General features: G+C 53.8%; 1 protein-coding gene across 2 annotated transcripts; it reads left to right on the top strand.

Moving 5' to 3' along the window:
* The first annotated feature begins 171 nt into the window (after window positions 1-171).
* On the top strand, window positions 172-20,571 carry Sult4a1 (sulfotransferase family 4A member 1). 2 transcript variants are annotated; one of them, XM_057792814.1, is made up of 7 exons: window positions 172-407; window positions 8,983-9,113; window positions 10,722-10,802; window positions 11,381-11,507; window positions 14,823-14,917; window positions 16,315-16,453; window positions 17,817-19,032. In XM_057792814.1, the coding sequence occupies exons 1-7, from the start codon at window positions 239-241 to the stop codon at window positions 17,915-17,917; spliced, it is 843 nt and encodes a 280-aa protein (XP_057648797.1). In that variant the 5' UTR covers window positions 172-238; the 3' UTR covers window positions 17,918-19,032. The 2 variants fall into 2 exon arrangements, with proteins under 2 accessions (XP_057648797.1, XP_057648796.1); XM_057792813.1 differs by lacking the exon at window positions 17,817-19,032 and adding an exon at window positions 19,049-20,571 and having other exon boundaries at window positions 178-407.
* The last annotated feature ends 6,922 nt before the right edge of the window (window positions 20,572-27,493 follow it).

Genomic DNA, 27,493 nt, shown 5'->3' with positions numbered 1-27,493 from the left:
CTGGGTCTGCGCAGACGCCCCGTTTCTGCTCCAGGGCGTGCAGCCCTGACCCTGCGCGCGGATGACTGACAGGCGGCTGCACGGACCCGGACGCACCTCTGCGGCAAGCGCGGGGCCTCGGCGCCCGAAGTCACGGGGCGCGGCGTGCGTGGGTGCGGCCATGACGTCATGCCCGCGGAGCCCCGCGCCGGCGCCGTGACGTCACGCCCTGGAGCTGCGGGCCGGGCCGGGCGGCGGCATGGCGGAGAGCGAAGCGGAGACCCCGGGCACCCCGGGAGAGTTCGAGAGCAAGTACTTCGAGTTCCATGGCGTGCGGCTGCCGCCCTTCTGCCGCGGGAAGATGGAGGATATCGCTGATTTCCCGGTGCGGCCCAGCGACGTGTGGATCGTCACCTACCCCAAGTCTGGTAAGTCGGGAACCCTTCGCCGTTCCGGAGTCCGCTCGGCTGTGTGACCTTGGGCAGGTCGCTCAACCTCTCTGTGCCCGAGTCCTGTCCGGCTTCCCCTATGGTGCCGGCAGCGGAGGCAGCGGGCGCTCCTCCAGCGTGGGCTCTGTGGGGGATGGGACCGGCCTCTGCTGCCCCTGTATCCTTGTTTATGAGTTGCCTCTGTCACTAGGAGGGACCTGGCCACACCGGTCCTTAGCAGCCACGCAAGGCAGAGCTTCGAGGCAGAGGCTCAGAGAGGGGAGGAGGCTTGTCCAAGGTCACACAGCTGGGTTGGGATGGGAGCCACTAGCCATCCAGGCCTGGTGTAGAGGTAGCCAGGTGGTGCCTTTTCTGGGGTCTGTAGGACGGCTCAGTGGACTTTCCCGTTTGCAGTGCCAGGAGAGTGCCCTTGTGACCGCTGTCCTGCAGGTTCAGGGTAGTTGAGAAGGTGGCTGACCATCATCCTGCTGTATCTGAGCAGGCGATTACAGGAGAAAATGTAAGCAGTATGACACCCAGGGTGGAGTCCCAACCCTTAAGACAGCTGCCCAGCTTCCTCCCAGAGAGTGATGGACACTCTCAGGGCAGGAATAGGGGTGCAAAGGCCCTGGGGTCAAGTCCGGGTGCAGGACTGACCCACTGCTAGGCAGACAGCTTGCTGGGATGTCTCGGAGAAGGCCTGGCAGGAGAAGGCAGGTCCCACTGAGACTCGAACCACCCCGCAGCCCTCATCTCAGCCCTAGGCCCCTGCTGGGTCTCGGGTAGGGTCTACTTTCAGAGAATTCTCTGTAAGTCGCCGTGCCGGGCGCTCCACAGCTAGTTTTGGGGCTGTACCTGATATTGTCTCTTTGGGGCCAGCGCCTGGGATGAACCCTGTGGCCTTATGCTCGGTGCCTGCACTGCCACTCGGCTGTGCCCCCAGAGGCTGGTACTTAAGCAGGGCTCGTGGGTGTGCAGTCCTGCCGCAAAGAATATGAATGTTTACACCGGTAAAGAACGGCTCCTGGACTTAATTTGTGGGAGACTTGGTTCCCAGAGCCCCTAGTACCTGGGGGTGTGGCTGGGGTTGTGGAGTAGCTGCTCAGGGGAGGGGGACAGAGGCGTAAGTTATTGGAAGGCACTGAGGGAGTAGCCGGGCTGGAGGCCCAGCTGTGAACTTTTGGGAGCTGGTGGTGTTAGAGAAACCCAGTTTTGGGGTCTGGTGGGTTCTGGGGAGCTTTCTGGACATTGCAGGGAGAAATGAGATGGGGCACTCATGTGTGCGTGCGTGTGTGTGTGTGTATGTGTGTGTATAATTTTGGGACAGGGTCTGTGTACCCAAAGCTGACTTGAATTTTCATCCTTTCTGCTTCAGCCTTCCAAGTGCTGGGATTGTTGGGGTGCACTATCCTTATCACCCCACAGGGTACGAGGGTTTTTTTTTTTGTGTGTGTGTGTGTGTTGTTGTTGTTTGAGACAGGTATCAGGTAGCACAGACTGCCCTTGCTATGTAGCTGAGGCTAGCCTTGAACTCCTGATCCTCCTGCGTTAGCCTCTCACATACTGGGGTTCTAGGAGCCCTCCTAACCACCACTGGCTGGATGCTGGTTTTCCGGGCAGCAGACTCCCATGTTGTGTGGAACATGTACTGAGTACCAAGAAGCACGGGCCAGAGCTGGGATAAAAGCATCCACTCCTTCCCCAGCGGTGAGACCCCAGGAGGGCTCAGGGATCCGGTTTGTGCCCTCCCCACCACACCCTGCGGAGCTGCCTTCCTGAAACTGACAGTCCTGTGGCCTGATGGCTCTTGGTGTATCTATCCCTTTGCCCCCGTCCCCTCCCTGTCCCTCCCTCCTCAAGGCCACCATGTTAGAGCACAGATGAGCTAGGGAGAGCCAGGATCCAACACCAGGGCTCCGGGGCAGCAGGCCAACTCTGGCTCCTAAGCCTCTCCCCGTACCTTTGAGTAGGGCAGGGTGGAGCGGGGCACAGCACAGCTGGAGACAGTGACTCTGGTATGGCTGGTTCCAGGCTGAGGTGGGTGAGCACCCAGGGCTCAGGTCTTTCTGGGTCTTCATTCACTCTCTCTCTTTACTCTTCTTTTTAGAAGTCAGGTGATCAGCCCCGGGTCACTGTGGGGTCGATGCCTTGGCACCAGCACTGCTGCTATGAGTGCCAATGCTGTGCCCAGATAGCATTGGGGTCACCCACCATACCTCCCAGAGAGAAGCCACTGTCAGGGGTGAGCCTGGCAGCCCCCGCCCTCCTGACACTTCCAGGGCTGGAAATCTGGTCCTGACAGTGGGACGGGGGTCCTGGAAAGTGACCCTCCATTAGTTAGGGGAGTGGTGACCTTAGTTGGGAGAGGGTGGGAATCAGAACTAGAGAAAAGCAACCTCTGTGGGCTTCTGCCCAGCCTGGGGGGCCCTTGGAGAGACAAGGTGGACATATCACAGGCCCATTGCCTCTGGGAGAGAGGCGGGAGTCACTGGTAGCTCTTCTCCATGCTTGGGGGCTTTGTTATTGTCCTTTAACCTGTGCCTCCCTAGGGAAGAGCTGGCTCAGGGCTGAGGTCAGGCACCTCCCTGCATCAAGGGTCCATCCACCTCAGCATCTAGAGCCCCCAGTGGCTGAAGAACAGGATCTGCTAAGGAAGGCAGGTGATGAGGACCTGAGTTTGATCTTAGTTAGGGGACCGATCCCTGTCTAAGCTGGACTGGGAACCAGCTCACGTGTCTGCAGAGTGCCCAGGTTTGCTCCAGGTGGGTATAACTGAGCATTCTCCTTCCATCTCCTCCCCAGCCTGGGGAGGCCACCACACTGGTGGAGACATAGAGAGCAGCCAGAAGTCTGTGTTGACCACAGTGGGTCACGTGGTTCTGCAAGAGTGACAGCTGCACCCGGTGTCTTCCGTGCCTTCGTGTGGTCTCCGGTGGCCCCTCTTGTCCTTAGCTCTTCCTTCAGGGTCACCTGTCCAATGTTTCCTGATGCGAGCTCTTTGAGGGGTGCATGCTGCACCCCACCGGTCCTGCACTCTACCAACAGCTGGAGGGCTGCATCTGCTACCTCCTGGGCAGCAGGGTCTCCTCCACCTGAGTGAGTACCCACTCAGAGAGTTGCAGGCCCAGGAGTTTGGCACTGTGAGGAAAGTGAAGCCCCGAGGAGTGATTGATGTCTTTCCTTCACTCCTAGAGTCACTGGAGGACCAGACTGGGCATCCCTGTGTGCTTTCTCTTGTGATGAAAACACTCTGAGCAAAGTAACCTGGAGGAGGAAAGGGTTTATTTGGCTTACAGTTCAGGTCCCAGTCTATCATTGAGGGAAGTCAGGACAGGATCCAACACAGGATCCGCAGGCAGGAACCATGGAGGAACACCTCTTGCCGACTCACTCTCATTCATGCTTTTTAGCTAGTTTTCTTAAACAGCCCAGGACCACGTCCTAGGGATGGTGCTGCCCACAGTGGGCAGGGTGGGGCCCCATGTCAAGACCATCCTTCACAGATAGGACCACAGGCCAGTGTGAGCTGGGCAGTCTTTCAGTCGAGACCTCAGCTGCCTGTAGGCTATGTTAACAACGGAAGTAAATTAGGGACAGAGCTCCAGGTTTGGGGGGTTTCTGTAGTGTGGCAAGGTGGTGGGGTCCAGTGTAGCACAGCCACGTGGTGTTGTCTCAGAAGGAGCAAGTCGTACTTGGTGACTGGATCTGCTACTTCCTCTTGGTACCCAGTGGGGTTCTGGCCACTGAAAGGATGCCCAGTGGGTTTGGGACCATCTTCCTGTCTCTCAGGCTGAGGGGAAGCTGAGCTTCTGCATCGTAGGTGGGGTATGTCTCAGAGTTGTCTGATGCCATCTCACCTTGTTCCAGTCACCAGCTGGGGGAAGAGAGGTCCTCAGCAGATAGCCAGGTGGGTGCTCCGTGGGGCAGATGGAACACAGTGCAGACAGAGCTCTCCTTGTTCTAAGAGTGATGGGAGTAGACAGTCTAGAAGATCAGGTTTGATTGGGCAGGTGACGGTTGAAGATGAGGAAGGTTGTTCCCATTGTAGAGCCCTGGGAATCGTGAGACGGTCACCCCATGGGGTGTCTTTGGGGTTGCCGACTCCAAAAGACTGTGGATGTGGGGATGTGGGTGCAGGCCTTGTTAGCTGTGGGGGGTCAAGTGGAAGGTGTACTCTGAGAAGTGAGGTTTCCGACCTCACCTGTCCTTGACAGGATCCTACCCCCCCACACACTAAAGCCCCATGCCAGAGGTTGGAGGTACCCATCTTTGGGAACACAGACACCAAAGAACTGACCAGTGGGAGAGTAGAGACCCATAGGGACTAGAGATGGCAGGTCTTCGCTAGGGGAGTAGATAGGCTGGGCAGCTTGTGTTTTTAGATTGACCGTGTTTGCCTACCTGCCCTTGTCTCTGTCTCTCTTTGTATGTGTATGTGTCCGTTTCTGTCTCTATCTCCCCTCCCCCACATCTCACATGTACGCACACCTGGGTCCCACCCCTTAGCTGCTTTCATCTCCCACCCCCACCTGGAAGGGTCCCAGCTCATATAGAGAGGCATCCTGTAGGATGGCAGAGACACACAAACCCTTAAGTGCAGGAAGAAGACGCTGAGAAGTGTCCCAAGTGTCCCCTCCCATGCTGTGATGGCTTCTGTCCTCAGAGAGTGAGGTTGAGGCCATCTCAGAAGAAGCAGCCTGGAGGAGAGATTGGCGGGAGTACCCTGGGCTCCAGGACGTCTTGGGAGGGAACGCCTAAGAGCTGGGATAGTAACTGTTGGACTGCGGGGTCTAGCTGAGGAAGTGGCCATGAAGGAGGAGAAAAGTTTAATAAAACAAAGACAGATAGTAGGAAGATAAGTGAGTTCCAGGACTTTCCATGCATCTTGATCTGGGACTCAGAGTGCCCTGTCGGCCACCACCAGGCGTTGATGATTTGCTACTCAGCGTTGGCTGTGTCGGCTATGGATGGCGAGCTGTGGACGATGGCGTTGGTCCACCAACACACAGAGCCCATGGAGAGTCTGGCCGTGTTCCCGAGTGACAGCTGTTTTCCCTGCAGATTGTGTCTGTTGGAGTACAGCAGGCTGGTAGCTCAGGGGTTCCCTCTTCTAGCCAGCATGGGAGGCCCCATCTTCTTTTGTGAATTTCAGAGTGTCCCATCGTCTCTGCTCTGCCCTGCTGCTCTTGTTCCCAGGTACCTGTGGAGGTTTGGCTTCAGCCCCTGGTCCTGTTCTTTCCCAGCCCCTCTGCACTTGGTGACACAGCGGGAGACTGGCATCTCTATACCCTGTTCCTGAGGCCCTGTTGGTGACTAGGAGACCCACATAGGCTGTCATCCAGGCCAGCCCAGCCTGTGAGCTTGTGGCTGGGTGCCCATGTGACATGAAGCTGCAGTGTGTCCTCATGCGTGACCATCCCAGCTGGGGAATGCCCACAATATACAGCCACTGAGCAGCCTTGACCTGCTCTTGCTGTCACTTGCTGGCCCTTCCTGTGTCTCCGAAGGGAGGTTTAGTCTTTCTTTCTTTCTTTCTTTCTTTCTTTCTTTCTTTCTTTCTTTCTTTCTTTTCTTCCTTCCTTCCTTCCTTCCTTCCTTCTTTCTTTCTTTCTTTCTTAATATAATAGCTTTATTGCAGAAAATTTCATACGTGTATAAAATGTATTTTGGTCATATTCATCTGATTTTCCTCTCCATATCCCCCGGAGCCCCACCATACCTTCTCGTCCCAGTCTCATGGCTTATAAAGGCTTATTAAAAACAACAACCACAACAACCACCACCACCACCACCCGCTGAGTCTGCTGCCCGCGTGTGCATGCATGGCTGGCAGGTGAATGTGTGCATGTGTGGCTGGAAGGTGATTGGCTGCTTTGGCTCTCATGGGTGGTGTTCCTAGCATGAATACATAGCAGAAGGAAGGGTGGGCTTGTGGGTGGAGGTGTTTTGAAACACAGTGCAGGTCTGTTTAGGACATGGGCCTATGTGGGCTGAAGTCAGGAAGGGGTACATTAAAAATAGACCATAAAGATGGCCCAGGTCGAGGCCAGTCTGGTCTACAAGAGCTAGTTCCAGGACAGGCTCCAAAGCTACAGAGAAACCCTGTCTCAGGAAAGAAAAATAAAATGGCCCAGGAGAGACTCATGTCAGGGCCTTTCTGAGAAGCTAGCTGCTTACCAGGAGGTATTAGCAGGCTTGCCCCACCAGGGTCTGTGGCCTTGGCACTTTCTGGCCTTCCAGCCTCATTTGTAAGTGTGTGTGTGTGTGTGTGTGTGTGTGTGAGAGAGAGAGAGAGAGAGAGAGAGAGAGAGAGAGAGAGAGAGAGAGAGATCTTCCTACTCCAGCTATGGCTTAAGACCCTCCCTGTGTGACCACTGCGCACTGTGTTACTGGATAACTACTGTGTTATTGTGCTGTGCTGTGACCTCTGGCCACTTCCTCCCAGGTGGACTTTTTATTTTGTTTTTTTTTTGTTTGTTTGTTTGTTTGTTTGTTTTTTGTTTTTGAGACAGGGTTTCTCAGTGTAGCTTTGGAGCCTGTCCTGGAACCCACTCTTTAGCCCAGGAAGTCTTGAATTCACAGAGATCCACCTGCCTCTGCCTCCTGAGTGTTGGGATTAAAGGCGTGCGCCACCACTGCCCAGCTTCCCGGGTGGATTTGTTTCCTGCTACCTCCACCGCCCCTTGTCCATCCTGCCTGCTCAGCGTGTGAACTGTGTCTAGGTGGCAGGACCTTGAAGGATGGATGGACTACTGAAACAAATTGATTTTCTGGCTAGAGCTCAGATCAGGTCACGGGCGTGTGGCTCCTGGGCTGTTGGAACAGTAGGACTAAGCATGAAGGACAGAGCAGCTGATGACAGGCCTGTGCTGAGGGGTGACATTTGAATAGACGTGTAAAGGAAGGAGGTCGGGAGAAAGGGCTCTTATAGAGGAGCCACCCCTGCTGTCCTGGTGGGATGTATACATTATCTATAAGACATGGCTTACTGTGGATGGGGCTGCATGAGGCCACCTAGGAAAGGCCAGAGAGGAAGGACCAGCCACAGGGACCAAAGCCCAAAGTGAAGGGACAGAGTATCCAGCTGTGTTCCTCTCTTCTTTGAGTTCATGGGAGGTTGGCCTAGCTTTTTGGGTAGTACCTGGTCCCATGCCCTGGGAACTGGAGGGCACAGGGCCTGGGCACGGGCTGGAGAACTGCAGACATGTCTGCCTGCCTCCCTTGGCTCCCAGATGACTGTTGACTGCCTGGCCTTCCTGGCCCTGGGACCCCAGCTCAGACTGTGTGCCCAGCAGAGCCCAGGCAGCATGGTGCTCATGACTCACGCACAGTGATTGGAATGGAGTGGGTGCTGCCAGGCTTAGCAGGGTGGGAGTGCAGCGAGGGTACAGGTGGCAGCGTGGTCTGTGAGTGATCCTGGGGCCTCTGAGAAGGCAGGCTGTGCGGCTGGAAACGCTGTATCTACACCAGAGGCTGCGTTCATGAGGCGAGGGAAGGCTGAGGCTCGACTCTGCTGCCTGGGCCTTGCTATGAACCATGGGAAGTTGTGAAAGTGACTGAGGTCAGAGACAGTGGGCCTGGGACTGAGGAGAGGGTTGGCCCCCAAATCCAGCAGGGGACCTATCTATGTCATGCTGCTCTGGGGAGATGGGGGTTTAATCACAGGTCCTTAGCGCTGTGGGCCACTGTCCTCTGGTGGGTTCCTGTCTGCATTCCAAGGCTCATGGTGTGGGCTCAGGTCTGTCCTTGGCCTTGGCCGACTCCTGTCTTAGGAAGCAGTTGGCATAGAGCAGGCTGCCGTAGGCTGAGGTGGTTTCTGTTTCTGTGTGAGCCCAGCTTCCACACGCCTCCCAAGAGGTGCAGTGAGAGATGGGACGCTGGTCCACCTCCGCGGCTCTGAGTGAGTGACCGTTTCATATGGTCCCTGGTCTCGCTTCTTGCAGCTCATTTTGCAAAGGATTAGCCAGAGTCTCACCGTGGTGCTGATGATCCTGGGTCTTCTCCACGTTGGGTATCACGTGTTCATCTTTCCTTGCCACTGTGTCCCCTTGTGTGATCACCAGTGTGTTGTCAGGCCTTGTGTGTTTCATGAGTGACAAAGCCAGGAATGATCTAGAATGTGCCTATTGGCTTGTTTCCCTCAATGTGTTCCAGGAACATGGATGGCGTGTGTGCTTAGTTTAGTAGTCACTGGGCAGATGAAGGAATCAGTTGCAGGAGCTGAGGCCACACCCTCCCCTCTGAGCTTGGTCACTTGTGAATCCAATGGAAAGTTCAGCTCCTGGAAGCCTCCGTTGAGAGTGGTCCCCACCATGGTCTGTGAGTGGCAGGTACATCCTGCTTGCTTTCCCAGCTGTTCTGCCCCCATGAATGCTGAGGAAAGTTGCAGGCTGGGCACCGGCAGCCGTGGTGGGCTGAGGCCTTACGCTCAGTCTGGGGCTCTCTCTGGGTCCTTCTACAGGGTTGCTCATTGCTCATTGAGCCCTGTGCCTGCTTCTCAGGCAGCGGGAGATTCATTCACGGTAAGGCTGGCCCAGTGGCTTCTCTGAGCACCCTTTTCTACCTCTCTGCCCAGGTACAAGCTTGCTGCAGGAGGTGGTCTACCTGGTGAGCCAGGGCGCTGACCCTGACGAGATTGGCCTGATGAACATTGATGAACAGTTGCCAGTGTTGGAGTACCCGCAGCCGGGTCTGGACATCATCAAGGTACCTGTGGGACCCCTTGCTCCACAGTTACACCTGCCCAGTGACAGTGGCTTCTCAGGGGACTCATGGGTGCTCATGGCAACAACAGCTGAGGGCCTCCAGGAAGTTCTAGTTAGCCAGGAGGGAGAAATTGACAGGCCTGAGTCATTAACTCAATCCGAGTTCTTAAGGACCCTGGGACAATCAGGTACAAGTGACTGATGGCAGTGTCAGGGAGTCTGAGAGGTGGGGAGGAAGTAACTGCATGTGATTGATTGGTCATTGGCTGAGGGACTACCAGTAGGGAAGAAGGCCTCAGCTGCCTCATCTGTCAAAGGAGCTGGGGTGGACATGTTTGAATAAAATCCATGGTTTCAAAGATGAAATTAGCTTGCCGGGCGGTGGTGGCGCACACCTTTAATCCCAGCACTCGGGAGGCAGAGGCAGGCGGATCTCTGGAGTTCGAGGCCAGCCTGGTCTACAAGAGCTAGTTCCGGGACGGGCACCAAAGCTATAGAGAAACCCAGTCTCGAAAAACCCAAAAAACAAACAAACAAACAAACAAACAAAAAAAACAAAGAAATTAGCTAGGTGTGGTGGCTTCTACCTACTGCCCCAGAACTGGGCTGGCTGAGACAGGAGGAGGCACATGAGTTTGAGGCCAACCTGGGCTGAATGATGAGATCGATCCTGTCTCAATGGTAAGAGGCTTTGTGTATTCCGCCCCTTAGAGGTATCTGGACCTTTCTTTTTATTCCATCCCCTGCTGCCCCTGTAGTTCAGGCCTTGCAACCCTTGCCTCTGCCTGCTTGTCTGTTAGATGAGCCCTCGGAGTCTGTCCCCTAGAGGCTTGTCCACATATCACAGAAGCAGATTCCCTCCTGCTCTTGGTCGGAACTGGGCCTGGCACCCGCAGATTGCCCTCCTGTCTGCAGTCTGTGCCGGGTCACAGTGGCTCCACCACGGGAAACACGGGGAATGTGCAGTGTCTCTGCTCTAAGAGCCCCCACACGCTGCCCCTGGTGTGGTAGTGAGCCGACAGTTCCCACCTCCGGACAGGAAGTTGTGATGGTTGCAGAGCTGGGAGCAGCAGACGTCTGAGGGGTTTTCAGAAGGAAGAGAGGAGTGGAGGGCTGAATGGACACCAAGACTCATGGTCCAAGGGGAAGCTGACAGGATGAGGGCCTCTGAGCAGAGGGCTGAGGGAAAGCTATTGTCTGTGATCCTCCAGGATGCTGAGGTCCGAGTGGAGGGTAGCTGGAAGCTTTCAAGTTAGACACCCCCATGTTCTTACAGGCACTATTTTATGCCTGTGTTTTGTGCTTCTCCTGCCCCGCAGACCTTTCTTCATTCTCAGCCACTTAAACCAAATCCCTGTGTCCATAAGGAGTCTCCCCTCAGGCTGGGGACCGGGATTCTCATTACAGCTCTTTGGGATCCAGCCGCCTGTGAGTCATGTCCAGATGGCTCAAGTGGGTAGCTGGTTAGAGCATGTACTAAGTCCTGCTTGGTTAGAATCCTCCCAGAGCAGTTGGAAAGGCCCTGGGAGGGAAGGAGTGTGTGTGTGCATGCATGTGCACACATGTTCACACTTGTATGTGAATATGACAGCCGTATCTCTCTCTGTAGGAACTGACATCTCCCCGCCTCATCAAGAGTCACCTCCCCTACCGCTTCCTGCCCTCTGACCTCCACAATGGGGACTCCAAGGTAACCTATCTACATTTCTCATTCTCCACTTTCTCATTAAGAATCCCAGGCTTAGCCGGGTAGGGGTGGTGCATGCCTTTAATCCCAGCATTTGGGAGGTAGAGACAGGTGGATCTATGTGAGTTTGAGGCCAGCCTGGGCCACAGAGAGAGTTCCAGGACAGACACCAAAGCTACATAGAGAAACCCTGCCTTGAACCTCCCCCCTCCAAGAAAAAGAATCCTAGGCTTCTGAAACCATGGTAGGTGCTTCTACCCCTGACCCAGGGTCCATCTTGGATCATGTCCATAGTGCTTTCTCCATGCTTACCAGAGTGTGAGGGATGTTCTCTTACATTGGAGGATGGTGCTTCATGTTCTTGTCTCTGTCCTCATTCATAAGGTTCCAGACCAACAGCCCTCACCAGGGCATCTGCCTCCTACTGATTAAAGTAGTGCCCAGGTAAAGTAGTGTAGTAAGACAGTCACATGTTTATCCGGCATACTCAGCCCATGGACCAGAGCACATCCATGCTGGGAATGAGCAAGAGGACCCTGGGCCAGAGGAGGGGGAGTGACCCATTCTTCTGTTACCCACAGGTCATCTACATGGCTCGCAACCCCAAGGACCTGGTTGTGTCTTACTATCAATTCCACCGCTCGCTGAGGACCATGAGCTACCGAGGCACCTTCCAGGAGTTCTGTCGGCGGTTCATGAACGACAAATGTAAGTGCCAGCAGGAGTGAGCTCTGTCCTTACAAAAACCAGCAGGTTCTAGGGGTTCCTGGAAGGTGCAACATGGGACAGCACCTCGTCCACACCTCTGGGAGCCCGCAGTGCAGATGGGGCTTGTGTTATTATTACCACATGGCAGAGGTGACGAGGCTGGGGAGCTGTGGATCTTAGAGGTGGCGTGCAGCAGTGCAGGTCCTGGGACTTCCGAGTCCTGCCCCACCACCACCCTGAGGCTTCTCCAGATACTCACCTGCCCTTCCTGCCTGGGTTCTTAACAAGGTGAGAATGAAAGCTGTGAACTCAGAGGCCAGGATCTCTGTGCTGTGACTGGTAGAGACCAGTGTGAAGGCTGCTGTTGGGTGTGACTCATGGGGGGAGGGTTGGACTTCAGAGGCCAGGTAGTGACAGGGAACAGCACACTTAGGGAGCAGGGTGTGCTGGGCTGAATGCTATCCTGACCCAGGAGGAGCAGGACCTGGCTACCCCACCCTGCTGGTCTTCCACGAAGTAGGGACTATAGGAGGAAGGAGCCCCATCTCCCTTCTCTGTCTTTCTTCACCCCGCAGGCCACCTGTCTCCTTGGAGCCATTGTAGCAGTTCCTCTTTGGCTGTATTCCCACCTGCCCCCGTCACCTCTACATCTCTGAGTCTTGTGGCCGGCAAGGGACTGTGATGTGCACCCAGTCATAGGAAAGGTCTTATGTCATGCTTTCATCAGTCCACTCTGAGACAGTCCTAGCCCTGGGCTCATCGGGGGTCCTGCAGGGAGGCTGTGAGGCAAGATGGGAGTAGAGTTTGTCAGAGTGAAACCTCAAGCACAGCAGGCTCCAGGGGGCCTCCAGGAGCTCCCTACTCAGGCAGTAGTGCAGACAAGGTCCCGTAGAGTGGACTGGGTGGCAGCAGGCACATTGGACTGCCTGTAGTTGGAAACCTACAGGAACCAGAGGCCCCCCAGTTTCCTCCTGTTAGACATGATTTCAGCTGTGCCCTGTGTCCAAGGCTGGCTCACATGCATGGTGGGAAATGGCAGCATCTGTTCCCCAGGGTCCCTGAGCCTGCTGCAGGCCCCGCCCAGCGTCTTTCCCTGTGCAGTATTGGGATGCCCCTTGCAGCCTTCCAGGTGTTTGAACAGCTCCCTTCTGGCTCACGGCCTTGTACCTTCTAGTCCTGGCACCCATTCTTGTCTGCAGGTGTGTGCGGATGGCACCGTAGTGACAGGAAGAGCCTGCCACATTCAGCCCGGTGTGCTCTCAGCGAGAGCTGCTAACGTCTGCCCTGACACGGGTTTCCCCGTTCACAGTGGGAAGTCTCAGAGGTCAAGGCCATACACTCTGGCCTGCATCCTTCTCAGAGTGTGTGACGTTGGGTGTTCACGCCCCTTCCTCTACTCTTAGCCACTCAGTGACCACAACCTGGTAGGCTTTCCTCCTTGCCCAAGGTTCAGAGAAAGTGACAGCTAAGAGAAGGATCATTCATAAAAAACAAACAAACAAAAAAAACAACAAAAAAAAAAACCCAACTGTATTTCCTAGCAAGCATGGTGGCACAGGGATGTAATCCGGGGACTAAGGCAGGAAGTGGGCAGTTTTAGGACCTGCCTGGGCTATAGAGTGAATTCGAAGGTAGCCTGCTCAACTTAGTGAGACCTTGTCTCAAAATGAAAGCTAGGAAGAAGGCTGGAGATTCAAGCATGCTTGCCTAGCATGTCAGGCCCTGGGCTTAATGTCCCCGGTATTGAGCAGAGTAGCAGGCACTGTGAGGAAGGATTGGCATGTTGGTGGCCTGAGACGGATGCCCTGGTCAAGTGACATGCTGTGTGAAACCTCTGGACAGGGTCACTGATGCAGTATGGTGGCGCTCTGTGGACAGTCTCCCTATGGCACAAGTACATGGGGGACAGTCTGTGGACAAGGTCACCTGACAGATACTGTGTTGGCTGTGGACAGACACTGACCCGTGCAGTGTGACGAGTACTCCAGAGGCGACCTCTTACTAGGCGGGGGCTGTGTTGAGCTATAATAGCCTGCAGGCCTTGGGTCTGCAGGCTTCATGGTCTCAGCAGGGTGAAGTGCAGAGAAGCAGGGGGTCATGGCAGGGCCCTTCCCTGGAGGCTTAACTCCCATCAGCACACATGTGCTCTTGGTATCCCTGGTAGCAGTCAGCATGCCTTAACTTTGTTTATGGTCCTGGCTAGTCTTTCTTGTGCAGCATTTTGTGACCCAATGAGGTCCAGACCATTTGGACGTCCTGTGTCTTCTCTGGGAGTGGGGGGAGTCCCCCCTTTTTATTTTTACTAGGTTGCTTGCCTTCCTCCTGCCCCAGGACTTCATCTGCCTGGATTCAGCTTCAGCTGAACACATGGATCCAGATCAGCGTCCAGGCCCCATTGTGCCCTGCTCTGCCCCTGCCCTTTCCTGAGACTCAGCTCTGTGTACAGTGAGCAGATTTTCTAAGATGAGTTTGCAGAGGTCATCCAGGTGCATCGGAGTGGGGTGTGTGCCTGTGCAGATTCACTGTGCCCCAAGATGACTCCTTACCCAGGGCGTTTGTATAAGGAGCCTGAAGAGTGGAGCCCCCTTGCTAACCTTGTGTTTCATATAGTTGGTCCCTTCCTGTTGCTTAACAGGTTAGATGCGCTTGTATAGTGTCTCGCAGAGTCCTGCCCCGGAACCCCCCAGGAAGTGTGTCACGAAGACCATCACAGGGCTGCACAACTCAGCCAAAGAGATGGGTGCACATTGGCACTTGTCACAAGGAATATGATATAGGCTACAGAGTAGGCCGAGTCCTCTCATGCCTGCCAAGGGCCCAGTCTTGATCTGGTGCTCTGACCAGGCAGGGCCATGCTGAGGCACGTGTTGGTTGCCTGTGTGCGGGGCTCCTATCTGTCTTTAGATCGCAAGTTTCACTGGGAATGCCTGGAGTCAACCAGAATTCATGGAGCAGGGCCTTGTTCTGGAGCTATCTTAGAGCGCCCCACACCGCAGCGTACCCTACCATCTCTTTGTCCTGACTTCTGACTGTTGTTTTTTGCCCATTGGCACTAGTGTGCACACCACATCCTCAGAGCCCTCTGCCTTGTCAGGTCTTCAGGCACCCATACTCAGTCTGGGTAGGGCTGACACAGTGTTGGCAGGAGCAGGAGGGGGGAGGGCCTTTGATGGTTTATTCTTTCTAGGAGACCCTGCAGTTTCCTTCACAGCACCTGGGCAAGAGCAGGGCGTTCCGTGGAGGGGAGGGGAGGAGAGGGGGAAGGTTGCCTGCATGGTTCCCTCTCCAGCTTTGCCCCTTTTCCTGTTTCCACAGTGGGCTATGGATCCTGGTTTGAGCATGTTCAGGAATTCTGGGAACATCGTATGGATGCAAATGTGCTTTTCCTCAAGTATGAAGACATGCACCGGGTGAGTGGCCGGCGAGATGCTGCCTATCGCACTGAGGGATACTGTCCATGGTGCTGGAGCTGTCCGTGGTGCCAGGACCCGCTGGTGCTAGAACCAAGTGGAGGCATGGCCTGGTTATGCAGAGTCAGAAGGCCACAGCGGGTGGCATGGGATCTGCACAATTTTTCCATGCCCAGGGATGCATGTGGGCCACAGAGAAGGCTTGGACTCAAGTCCCTGGTCCAGCGCATGGCCTCTGTCTGGACGGGTTGGTTCCCAGGACAAGTTCCAGATTGGCTCACTGTGGTGTGATGTAGAAAGCCAAGAAACAGGACCTGAGCAAGAGAAGCAGGACCTCTGCCACTCTCTTGGTGACTGTTTGAGGCAGTGTACTGGAGTAGCCGAGTCCCTTTGCCTTCTGCGTCCACTGTTGGGATGCTTGTGACCTTGTGAGTTAGCCTGTGGTGCCACCTTCCTGTCACTACTGGGTGCTCAAGGAAGGAGGTTAGCATTGGCTGGTACCTCCTAGGTGTGGTTGTAGACATGGGGAACGCTCAGTGTGTGCGTATATTGAGTGTCATGATAGCTGTGTCCTCTCCCAGCATCTCCACTGCCATGTGGACAGACACTGATATTTCTCTGTGTCTGTCTGTCTCTGTCTGCCTCTCGGGCTTTTGGTGAGACAGAGTTTCTCTGTGTATCTTTGGGTTTTGGAACTCGTTCTGTTGACCAGGCTGTTCTTGAACTCAGAGATCCACCTGCTTCTGCCTTCTGGGTGCTGGGATTAAAGGTGTGCACCACCATCACCCAGTGGTTTCTTTCTTAAAATGGGCCAAGAGCAAACCTGGCCATGCTCTTTTTCCCTCTCAGTGCCTTACCTTATCTTCACTTCACTGCAAACCCTTCCCCTCCTGTCTCAAGCCTCTTATTGCCCTTGCCCCACCGCTTCCGTGCTATGCTGTCATGGTCCCCAGTGATCCCCTACTTTGCTACAAAGTGATGGTGGATATGTTCCTGTCACCTAGCCTTTTAACAACATGACCCATCCCTTCCTTATCTGGCTTCCAAGAAGCCACCCTCATCTCTCCTCACCCTTTCTCTCAGATTCATTTTATATTTGTATGTTTTTATCTTGAATGTATGTATGTGCATCCTGTGCATGCCCATGCTCATAAAGATCAGAAAAAATGCATTACATCTCCTGGAACTGGAGTTAGGAATGGTGGTGAGCCTTGGGTTCAAATCCAAAACTTGCAGGTTTTGAGGCGAGTGCCCCAGGCAGCATCACCTCCTGGCTGATTACCCAACTGGTTGCCTGAGTGCGGAGGAAGGAAGCCACGAGTGTGGTTTCTAGCTCAGCCCTGTGCCCTGGATGCTGCCTCTGATGGGCTTCTCTGCTATCTGTCCTTGTCTTCCAGGACCTGGTGACCATGGTGGAGCAGCTGGCCAGATTCCTGGGTGTGTCCTGTGACAAGGCCCAGCTGGAATCCTTGACCGAGCATTGCCACCAGCTGGTGGACCAGTGTTGCAATGCAGAGGCCCTGCCTGTGGGCCGGGGTATGTGTCCCCTCCCTCCTCCCTGATAAGGTATTCCCTGTCTGTCAGGGACTTTCTGGATGACTAATTTCTCTCTGGGCAGCAGCACTTGCTGGCCAGTGCCTGTTGAGGGCATGGTGCTCCAGGAGTAGGGCATGCCCTGTCCACTTGCACATATGGTACCATAGTTCAAGGGGGCAGCAGCTGTTGGGACTTGTTTAGGCTCTGGGTAAGATGTGTTCATACAGAGCTCTCCCACTGGCTCAAGTAAAACACCCACAGAGCAGACCCAGGGCAGGGCTGTGGTGCCAGAGTGTTTTACAATACAGGCAGACCCCTGACTTAGCACTCTTCCTTTTGGTGGCTGTGACTCATGAACTGGGGTGGACAGGAAGATGGATATCATGTGACGACATGACCTCTTCCCTCCCTGACCCAGAGCATGTTGGCCAAGTCGTGGGGGGGGACTTCTGGGTTTCGAGTGGCAGAGATGACAAATGACCCAGCCTCAGGGCAGCCAAGCATGGGTAGTCAGAGTCAGGGCTCTGGGGAGGTGGCCCAGATGGAGATGGGACACCTTAGGAGCAGGAAGCAGTTGGTGGGCAGGCAGACTTTAGGGACGATGTTGCACACAGGAGTCACTGGGTCACTGTTGAAATCCCAGAGCCCCTGAGTCAGTTTCCCAGCTCGTCAGGGTGCGTGCTAGCTGCCGCTCGGTGGGGCAGCTCAGGCACTGACGTTCCAGGATGTCTCAACAGTGGCCATGTTCCATAAATCCTTTCCAGGTAAGTATGGTCTAGGCCTGAAGCCAGCCACCAGCAGTGTGATTTGGAAACTTTGAGGGGACCAGGAGCTATGAAGGAAGATCTTAGGACTTGGGGGGAGGGTGCCCAAGGTGGGGAGAGAATCCTGGCTCTGATTGCTGCCTCCAGGAATGTGTCTTCTTTCAACTGTGGAGCAGCTATGGCTTCTGGACTTTGCTCTACATCCCGACTGCTGGGGGCCAAAGACAAGATGCTAAGGGTCAGGTGTACAGGGCCTTGCTAGAGAAAGCCTAACAACTGCTCCTCCAGAGAGCGGCTCACTGCACTGCATCCCTCGTCCCGTCCCATGTCCCCTGGCTGCATCATCTTCTCAGGCACTTATTATTTTGAGTTTATTTGCCGTTCTTCAGTTTCGCTTTCATCAGATTTCATTAACCCTGTCCGTGACCGCCTCCTCAGCCCCCTTTTGGTTTGCATGTGGTGAGTGTGTGGTTTGTGCATAGTGCGCCAAGTCCCATGTGCTCTGCTGAGTGCCCACACACTCCTTCAGAGGCGTCTGCTCTGTCACCGTCGGCCTTGGTTTTGCTTTATTTCAGTTCTGTGGTTTTGTTTTCTTTTAGCACATTGCCTCTTTACTCAGAAGATCGCCTTGAGGTGGCGAGGATGCAGGGGCTCGGGGAGCCGGCTGCATTGCTTAGATTTGGTTCATGTCACAGCATAAATTGTCTTGATTCCAAATCCTAAACCAGGTGGGTGACTCCTCTGACAAGCTCTCAGCTGGGAAAAAAAAAATAACCGTGGAAAACTATATTTATAGTGTGGTTGGTCTAGAAGCTTCTAATTTGGTCCCTTTGGTATCATTAGAGGGTGGCAAGAACAATTTTATTTTACTTTTCCAACACAGATAGATGATGTCTCATTACCACAGAGAAAGCCCTGATGTGTCAGGAGTTTTAGCCCAGCTATGGCGTGGCTGTGGCTGCAGATCTGTAGTCCTGCTGGGACAAAGGCTGAGGCTGTTGTTGGAGATGCCAGGAGTTCTGACTTCAGAACTGCCCCTCCCCCCAAATCCCACTTGTTTGAAAGCACAAAGCCAAGACACCCAGCCTCGCCGCTCCTGTGGATGGGAGGTTTAGATTACAAACTCCTAATCCCATCCTCCCCGTGATGTTGGCCTGGTTCTGGGACAGCAGCTGGGGCTGTGGGGAGAACTCCCTCTGGAGTTGCGGTACAGAATTTTTATGTATGACACACTTTGTGTCCAGCCTGAAACGTGAGCTTGTGCCATGGATGTTTTATTCATGTTAAGCCTTCTCCAACTTGATTTGAGTTTAGGCTTCTAGAATTCTCCACCCTCGATGACTTCCTCCTGGCCCTTGGGATGATTTTTTTTTTTGACCTTTTTCACATCCTCCAGAGGCAACTAATGTGCCAACAGCCATTGGTGCTGTGGACCTGTGAGTCAAGACTCCTCAGAGAACTGCCCTCAGCCCACAGTACTTCCTCTCTGGCAGGTTTATGGTGGGGACACCTGCCGTGGTAGGTTCTGGAATCCGGAGCAAGAGGTGAAGTCCCTCTTGGTCACAGGTGTGGTCCTGTGTGATGCTTGGTGCACAGTTGACAGAAGGTGAGAGTAGGGAAGCTTCCCTCCAGTCTTAGGGACATTGGTTCCAGTCAAGTCTCACCACAAACAAGACTCATGTGGTCTAGCTCAGGTGGCCCATTCCACCCAGCAAGTCAAGTTTCAGAGGGGTCTAGGCCCAGATCTGGAAACTTCCGGATCCATTCCCAAGGCTTCCTTTTGTCCTGAAATTGGTGGATACAGCCAGCTCTACTCTGGTCTGTGTTGCAGGAAGAGTCGGGCTGTGGAAAGACATCTTCACCGTCTCCATGAACGAGAAGTTTGATCTAGTGTATAAACAGAAGATGGGGAAGTGTGACCTCACGTTTGACTTTTATTTATAATATCAGAAACCGCGAACTTGCATGCTCACGGTCCCCAGACGCTCTACTAGCTAAAAGTCCTGTTTGCGTTCATTTATTCCTTGCTGGACACACTCTGGAAGCTGCGTGGAAACGTTTGGCAGGGGACGAGCCCAGTGGAGAGAGCGAGGAGTGTGATGCTGTCCACATCAGCCGCCTGGCCTGTAGCATTTGAGTCTCCACGTGGTGGCCGTGCCACATGCACAGGCAGCGAGAATGTCTGCCCTGTACCCCACGTTATTCACTGTATTTTATAGCGCTTTTCACTGGAAATCTAAATAAATATCCGTCAACCAAATGCAAGTCCATTTCCGTGGGCGAGCAGGAGCAAGCTGTGCCAGGATGGTAGGAAGCTCTCAGGGTTCACTGTAATTTTTGTACTCTTTTTTCTCTAGGCACAGCCACCCCACCTTGTTCTGAGATCAAAGGATGGGTTGGGATCACATTGGGGGGGAGTTGGAGAGGTGGGTCTAGCCTGTGGTCTAGCCAGTCTTCCAGAACCATCCTGCCACCAAGCCAGGGCCTGTCCCAGGCCATTTTCAGAAACACCTCCAGCACGCAGCTCTTGGAGCCTAGTACAGAAGAGCCCAAGGAAAGGTCCGGGAGGGAAGCTGACCTGAGGCTGCAGAAGGCATCTGAAGGCATTGATGGCGTGTCAAGAGTCCCCGCAGACAAAAGAATTGGTATCTGCTACAGCCTTCTCTTGTCCCCAAGGCGATGACTGACACATTCCTACTGGCAAGCGATACAACATGGCATGGTTCTAAAATTCCTAGTTGCTGTCACTTGCTCTCCAGCTGTGCCAAGGCTCTCACCTAGAAGACCTAGTCTGCAGGGTTGATGTTCTCCATGTGGATAGGACTGGCAAGCCTGCCCATCTGAGTGGGTACCTCGACCTTCAAGAGTGTCTAAGGGAGCGATGGTCCTGTATGCTACACACACACACTCACACACATGTGCTCACACACATGTGCTCACACACACACCTACCCCCACTCTCTTCTGGCTCAAATTTGGCCCAGGTGATGGCCAGATGAGAGGTGGACCAGCAGATTCCTGCTGGGGACTAACTCGTTCTGTTCTTTATCAGGCTTGGAAGAGCTGGAGTGGTGGTGGGAGACTCTGGCTGTGGAAGGGGCCTGCGGTGGGTGGTCTCTGAAGCAGGTCTGGTTGCAGCTGGCATTACCTCTGTCCAGGGAAAAGCTTGTGTGGGCCGGGTGCATGACTCTTGAGGTGGGCATGGCAGCGCCTTTTCTGTGTGTCTGGGAAGGAAGGCTGCTTTCTGTGAAATTTTGTTTCTATTTTTCTATTTTTAGTACTGTATGGATGTTCTGGAGTCACACATGGTACTCTGTGCTTGCTTGCATCTTTAATAAAAGACACCTCCCTGCTTGTGTGGTGTGTATGCTGGGCGGAGAAGGGTCCCTGTGCATTCTCCTCGAAGGAGTGTGAGCCCAACCCCTGCCCTATCCCATCCGAATGGCTACAGAGGGAAATAGTGTGGGGTGGGTTCTGATGAGGTAGAATTTGGTTGTTTTACCCCTGTGCAAACTTCAGTGGGCTGAAACCCATTTAATATTTCAAGAACCTTTGACCTGGAAGTGAAAGGAAGGGTGAAGGGAGAAAGAAGAAACTGGGGGAGAGATTTTGGTGTTCTGTGGATCTCTTCTACCTGTGCAGTCTACCTGCCTCTGTCTCCAGCCCAGGGGATGGTGGGATGGAGACTGACCTGGTCCAACCCTTCCTGGCCATCTTCCCCAGTCCTGTGGGTGGCGAGGGCGGGTGGTCTGGGCACTATTTCCTCTGTAGAGAGGGAAAGTCTATTGTTAAAGCAGACTCTGGTTAGTAATCTTGTGCCTAGAAGGGTCTGCCCTTAGTCATTCCCAAACTGGACACACATCAGGGAGTCCAGAGAACACAGGGGGTGGACTCCATTGCCTGCTCTACCTATAACCCTTCAGCTTAGGCAGGGACCACAGTCCTGCTGTGTAGCAAGTGCTGTGCTAGGCAGCAAGAAGACGCAGCCTTCCGAGCTTTAGTTCTAGTCAGAAAAGAGCCGAGGAGAGTTAGGGCTAGTTCAAGATCGGGATTGCAGTTGTGGGCCATGGGCATTGAGGTTGCTAAGTGGATAAAGCCTGTGCTGTTCAAACATGATGATCTGAGTTCAAATCCCCAGCCGTGTGTGAGTGCAGCCACCTGTAATTCCCAGCACTTGGGAGGCAGAGGCAGGATTCACAGATTAAGCTAGACTAGCCTATGTGGGTGGGTGAGATTTAGGCTCAGTGAGAGATTGCTGTATAAATAAGGTGGCAGGCAAGCAAAGAGGACTCCTGCTGTAAACCTCTAGTCTCCATATGTACACATGCACCCACATGCACACGCATGTAAACATTTATGCACAGCACACACATCCCCCACCTCCAAAATGGTAGATGTTGCTACCAGTGAGCTCGCATGAGGACTTGGGCTTAGGAGGTTATAGCAGAGCAGGGCTGGTAGGCTCCAGGCATTCTGTACAGGAGCCGTTTGAGGTTAACCAGGCATTCACTCACATAATGCCTTCTAGATCATAGGAACTTGGGTTCTGAACTAAAAGGAAGCCCCAGAAGGTTTAATCAGGAAGATGCTACCTTATTCCTGTTTTCTCTGGCTGTTGAGAGTTTCGTGAGAAGGTGAAAGCCCCTCATCCCAGCTGTACTGCTCAGGCTACAGAGTCGCGGCAGGGTCTGAGTCTTAGAGGTTCCAAGCATTCCTGGAGGTCCCAGTCATTCCCACATGCTTCCTGCCTCTTGCTGTGGTGACCGGCACACAGAGTGATGGACAGGTACCTTGAGAAGAGCCATGCTGGTGTGGAGCATTGAGGTGCTGAGCTGGGCTCTGGTAAGGGGTTGGGCAAGCAGAGAAGGATGCACAGGTTGGTAGCTGTAGAACTCTTTATGTGGCTGGGCCCAGAGTTCAGGCCAGTGGTTGCCTGACTTGGATTCACAGAAGAAAATCCCAGAAAGCCTCTCGGGGAGCAGCAGAAGGTGTCCACTCTCCCTTAGAACTGGAAGTTCAGACCACTGCAGCCTCCTGCTGAGGATCCCTGGGTCTCCTTCCCTGCCTCACCAGTTTGGTTGGTGTCCTGGAGCCTCTGTGAACTTGAAAGGCTTCCACAGCTTTAGAGCCAGGCAATGCCTCAGGCGTCATGCTGGACTTGCTCACTCTGTGGAATCGTCCCCACCACCAAGAGGGAGGCCGCTTTGGAAGCTGAGTATAAGACCCAAAACCTTCCCGAGCCAGGCATAGTGTTACTTGCCTGTAAGCCATCAGTAGGGAGGCAGAAGCAAGAAGTTCATGAATTCAAAGCCAGTCTGAGATGTAGTGGGGAGCTGCCGCCCCAGCTCCTGGTCGCCTGGCTAGCTCATGCCCCGAGATAACAACACACAAACTGTATTCTTTTAAACACTGCTTGGCCCATTAGCTCTAGCCCTTACTGGCTAATTCTCATATCCCGATCAACCCATCTCTAATAATCTGTGCTTATTGGTTTTGTTTGTGGCCCAGGAGGTGAGGGTTGGGGGAGAAAAGACACCATGTCCCTATGTACAGACATCACCAAGAGCAGGGCCCCATTTGGGGGATCTCCTGGGGACAGCTTTTACCCACCCTCCTGTTTGCTGATAGCTGGGGAGGGCGTTTGGCTCCCTTGCAGCTAGCCCTTCTCTGTGCAGCCAGCCCTGCCCTGCTTAGAGCTTGGCATCCCTTTCCCACAATGTCACCCATCCTTGTACACTGCGTGTTGCGTGTTTTAGAATAGGGTGTCACCTCAGTCTGGATATAGCCGGGGGAGGGGGGGTGGCTTCTGACCTTAGCCGCTGATTGTCTGTGATGACCTCGAAGCCTCACTTACAGTGGTCCTTGTTATCCCCTGGCAGATGATGTCCCTATTAGGGCTGGCTGACCCTTGGGATGCACACCTTCCTCCTCCTTCCCTGAGCTGCCCAGTCCAACACTTCCACCCAGGAGCATCCCTTCCTGCACTGGACAGACTCCTTTATATTCCCACTCCTGCTGCCTCCATGGACAGGGCTGCCCTGGGAGCAGGGGTGTGGTGCCTAACCAAAAGCTGATAGATGTATATTGTCACATCTCAGAGCCCAGAATCTTCTGTATGCTGCTGCTGAGCTGGTAGAGCCTGAACTTCCCAACTCAGGCACAGGTTGGGCTCCTGGCTCCTAGCTCCTGGCTCCTGGCATAACATGTTTCACAGCGATCAGAGCTCTACCATTCCTCTAGGTGGCGCCAGTGAATCACTCCAGGAGACTGTGCCTGGTGCCTCTCCTCCCAAGTCCCCTCCCAGAACTCGGTGCCAGGAAGCCACTGGGTCCTTCCTAGGACATTCCACTTGCCTCTCACTCCTTCCCTCCTTGACATTTGCTGAGCACCTCTGTGGTAAAGCTAAGTGCTGCAGACAGTCTTGGACTTTCTATTCTCCTCTAGATCTTTGCTCATTTCTAATCCGCTTCCTCATCCCTCTGTGGGCTCATTGCTCTGTCTACCAAAAGCCAGACACTAGCCAGGCAGATAAAAGGAACCACAGGGGAGAGCAGAGCTTGCACCTTGGAGGTTCAGAGCTAGCAGCCTCAAGAAGGGTGGGAAATATTGCTGGGTATAGCAACAGGCAGGGACAGGATCTGGGATCTGGGAAACAGGAAGGGCAGCCCAGGGAGGAATGGACAGCCTAGGGAAACGAGGCCATGATATTTCCTTACCTGGATTCCCCCAGTCCTGCCATCATTCCTGAGACCACAAGGAGACCTTGCCATCTTTGACCAGGGTTCCCAGTGTGCAGCCCCAGAGCCTCCTGTGACTTTGGCACAGGTGTCTGGAGAGGGCAGCTGAGCCTGTCAGCTGTATCTCTGCAGCCCGGGCGGGGGGGGGGGGGGGCGGGCGCGAGGCCCGCAGGAGATGGCCAGCCACCACATGATGTGTCCATAAGCATGGTCTCCAAGGCACGCTGGGCTTCTGCCAGCTTCTCACACCAGAGGACAGTCTGGCTCCTGCTCGGATCCCAGTGTGGTTTGGCTCCGAGTCTGAGCTGTGGGGCCCTGAAAACTGTCTCAGAAAGGCGCCTCCAGCCGCCGCAGGAAGGAGCTTGTGTTCTATTAAAAATGGTTTCTGAGAAACCAGACAGTCCTAAAGTGTGTCCAAAAACTAAAAGGCAACCAGGAAATACATCTTACCTTTTAAATTTTTTTATTTGTGTGTGTGTATACGTGTTTGTGTGTGTGTGTATGTATGCATGTTTGCAGGCATGTGAGGTCAAGAAGTCCCTGTTGAGTGTCTTTCTCAGTGGCTCTCTGCCTTGTTTCGGGGGCCTAGGTCTCTCATGGAGCCTGGAGCTCACCAACACAAGTGGTGGCCAGTGAGCCCCAGCATCAACTATCTCCACCTCTGCACCTGGCTTTTTTATGTGGGTCCTGGTTGAAGCCACCATCTTGATGTGTGGTGTTGGGTACCAGTTGAGAGGAAGTTGGAAATGCCTCATGGTGGGTTGTCTCTGTGGAGGCACACACTCCCTTGTTTCCCTGTATGCCCTTGGAGATCTCTGGTGAATGGTCATAGCCATTTGACTGTTGTTCCTGCTCCCCTTGCCCGCCCGTTCACAGTCTACCACAGAGTCCAAAGAGGGAGGAAACTCTTCTTTAAGGGGAGCGGGCTGGCTGTGTCTTACTTCCTTCCCTCTGCCAGGGACTCAATCCAACTGTAGAGAGTGTGAGGGCTTTGAGTTCCCTTTGGGTGGACGCTTCACTTCTTGTGTCATATCTGGGATATAGTGAGCTCCTTCTTGGAAAGCTTCATGAGGCCCGAGCCCAATCCCTTTTACTTCCCTTGGTGTTAAGAAGAATGCTTGATGTTAGCAGGAACGGGACTGGAGAGATGGCTCAGAGGTTATAGGCACTTGCTGGTCTTGCGGAGGACCCCAGTTCCATTCCCAGGGGGCTCACAACTGCCTGTAACTCCAGCTCCAGGGGATATGAGCCACACCCAGCTATTTTTTTCTTTCTAACTCCTGTTAGTCTGTGTCCCTCACCTGCACCTTAAATACAACCTTAAGAATGAGACTTGACTTGCTGATCCCCCCTCCCTCCCTAACGCACACCATTTTACTTGAACTGTTAGGAGCCTCGTGAAGTGGGACTGACAGGATGCGGTGACTGTCTCTGTCCTGGGTCCCAACCACACCTGGGCTGTAGTAGAGGGAAGGAAGCCTGGACGCTGTCGCTGCATTGGCCTGGGCTTGGCCGAGGGCAGGACCCTCGTCTCACCCTGAGAAAGATGTGGCTCCAGGTTTCTGTCCATTGAAGGGAACATGTTGGGACTTCTAGCCATGAATTTGGCAAAAGGAAGAATTCCCTGTATGCTGTTTTCTGTTTCTTAATCATTCTCCCGTTTCCTTTCCAAAGTGGTTTCAACTCCCCCTCCCATAGCAGATGTCTCCTTCACCACTCTCCCAACACTGCTTAGTGTAGCATTCCTCTCCTATCAGGTAATCAATAGGTGCTTGTTAACGAACTAAAGGCAAATTAAATGCTAAACAACGCTAATTACAAACTGTTGCGAGAGCCCCGCTCTTAGCTGAGAGAACTGCTGGTGATTGCTGGGATTCGCTTGCTGTCCAGGTGGATGCGGCTCGAGATGGTTCTGCTCTAACTGCAGCTCAGTTCCGGGGTGGGGGTGGGAGCATCCTCCTAAGACGCCTGCAACGCGATGCTGAAATCAGAAGTCCCAGTGTGTCCCATCGTGACAAGTGGGTTTTGATTCCTGTTTCCATGAAAGGAGACAGTCAGCAACCATGAAAAGGGACGAGGGGCTCGATGGTATATCAGCATGTTGGGGGAAGACAGGAAGATGAGGTGCCACACCAAGCTGCACCCAGTCTTTCTCCAGATTGAATCCTCAAATGTTCTAGGAAAGGGCCCCCTGTTTACAGGCTATTATCAGTTATTGGCGATGACCGTGTTTAAAATGTGCGATTTAGTTAGTTTCTGGCTGAGGGAATGAAAATGAGCAGGCCTATCATCTGTCAAGGTAAATATGGGGTGGGGAACAGAGGAGGAGGGACTATTTTTAGTCAAGAAAAATAGCTGCAGCAGGAGCTACTTACACCTCATTTGGTTTAATTTTCAATTATTTTGGATTTACTTATTTTATGCGTATGGGTGTTTGGCCTGCACGGATGTATATATGTGCAGCCTGTACATGCTTGGTGCCCACAAAAGCCAGAGGGGGCATTAGATTCCTTGGAAACTGTTGAACCAGCTCTCCAGCACCCCTCATTCCCTTTCTCCTAAGCACAGCTGAGTTGAGGCTGGTCTGCACTAGGGAGTCCACCAGCAGGACAGTGTCAGGTTCCTGGTGATGCTGTGCTCAGCCTGTGCATCCGTATGGTGACCGCACTCCTCCACCAACCTTCGGCAGTGGCAGGCACGCTGCAGAGCTGGGCTGCTCCTCAGGGCTTTGCCACGTCCTCTGCTCATCTTCAGTGCAAAGGTATAATCTCTACCACCCTCTTCCTGGACCGGCAGAGTGACAAGTTGTCTCTCTAGTCCCATCTCTTAGGCATTCACAACTGGGAAGGAGGTTGCTGTGAGTGGCCAGAGCTACAGCCCTGCCTGAGGATTGTGGCCGTGCAGCACTTTGTCTTCTTGATTCCGACGGGAATGAGCGATCTGTTGACTCGCCTCACTGTAAAAATATTTTCCTTTCCACCCCCTCCCCCCCATGACACCTTTTTTGGTGACAGTACCGAGGATGGAACCCAAACTGCATACATCCTAGGCAAGCTCTGGGCTTCTTCTCAATGGTGTCACCAGAGGGCTCTGGCAGGGCATCAGAGACGTGGAGGGTGAGGTGTGGGTAGTCTTGTTTCCTGGGAGGTGAGTCCCTCAGGTTCCTGGTGAAATAATGCTAAGGGAGATATGGGGGGGGGTGTACACCCCACAGTCCAGGCCCCAGCCTGTTGAAAGCAGCTCTTTGCAGGGCACCCCTCCTCCACCCCAGCTCTGAGGGACTCAGCAGGGTGGGGAAAGTTTTCCCAGAGGAGATGACAGTCGTCAGACTGTTGCTCAGGGCCACTGTCTCCATACAGAACCTGGTCTGTTTGGACAGAGATCAAACCCACACGAATAGGTGCTATGGTTTCATTGGGTAATAAACAAGTGAGCTGAATTTAGCTTCTTGTGAAAAATAGTTAACTCTTCACACAGAAATGAGAAATTTCCAGAGCAGGAAGACACTTCGGAGTAAAGCGGGGGGGGGGGGATAACAA

Source organism: Chionomys nivalis, chromosome 17 (genome assembly GCF_950005125.1).
Source record: "Chionomys nivalis chromosome 17, mChiNiv1.1, whole genome shotgun sequence".
Taxonomy (NCBI): domain Eukaryota; kingdom Metazoa; phylum Chordata; class Mammalia; order Rodentia; family Cricetidae; genus Chionomys; species Chionomys nivalis.
The sequence above is the reverse complement of the archived record's forward strand: the minus strand, read 5'-3'. Positions and strand labels throughout refer to the sequence as shown.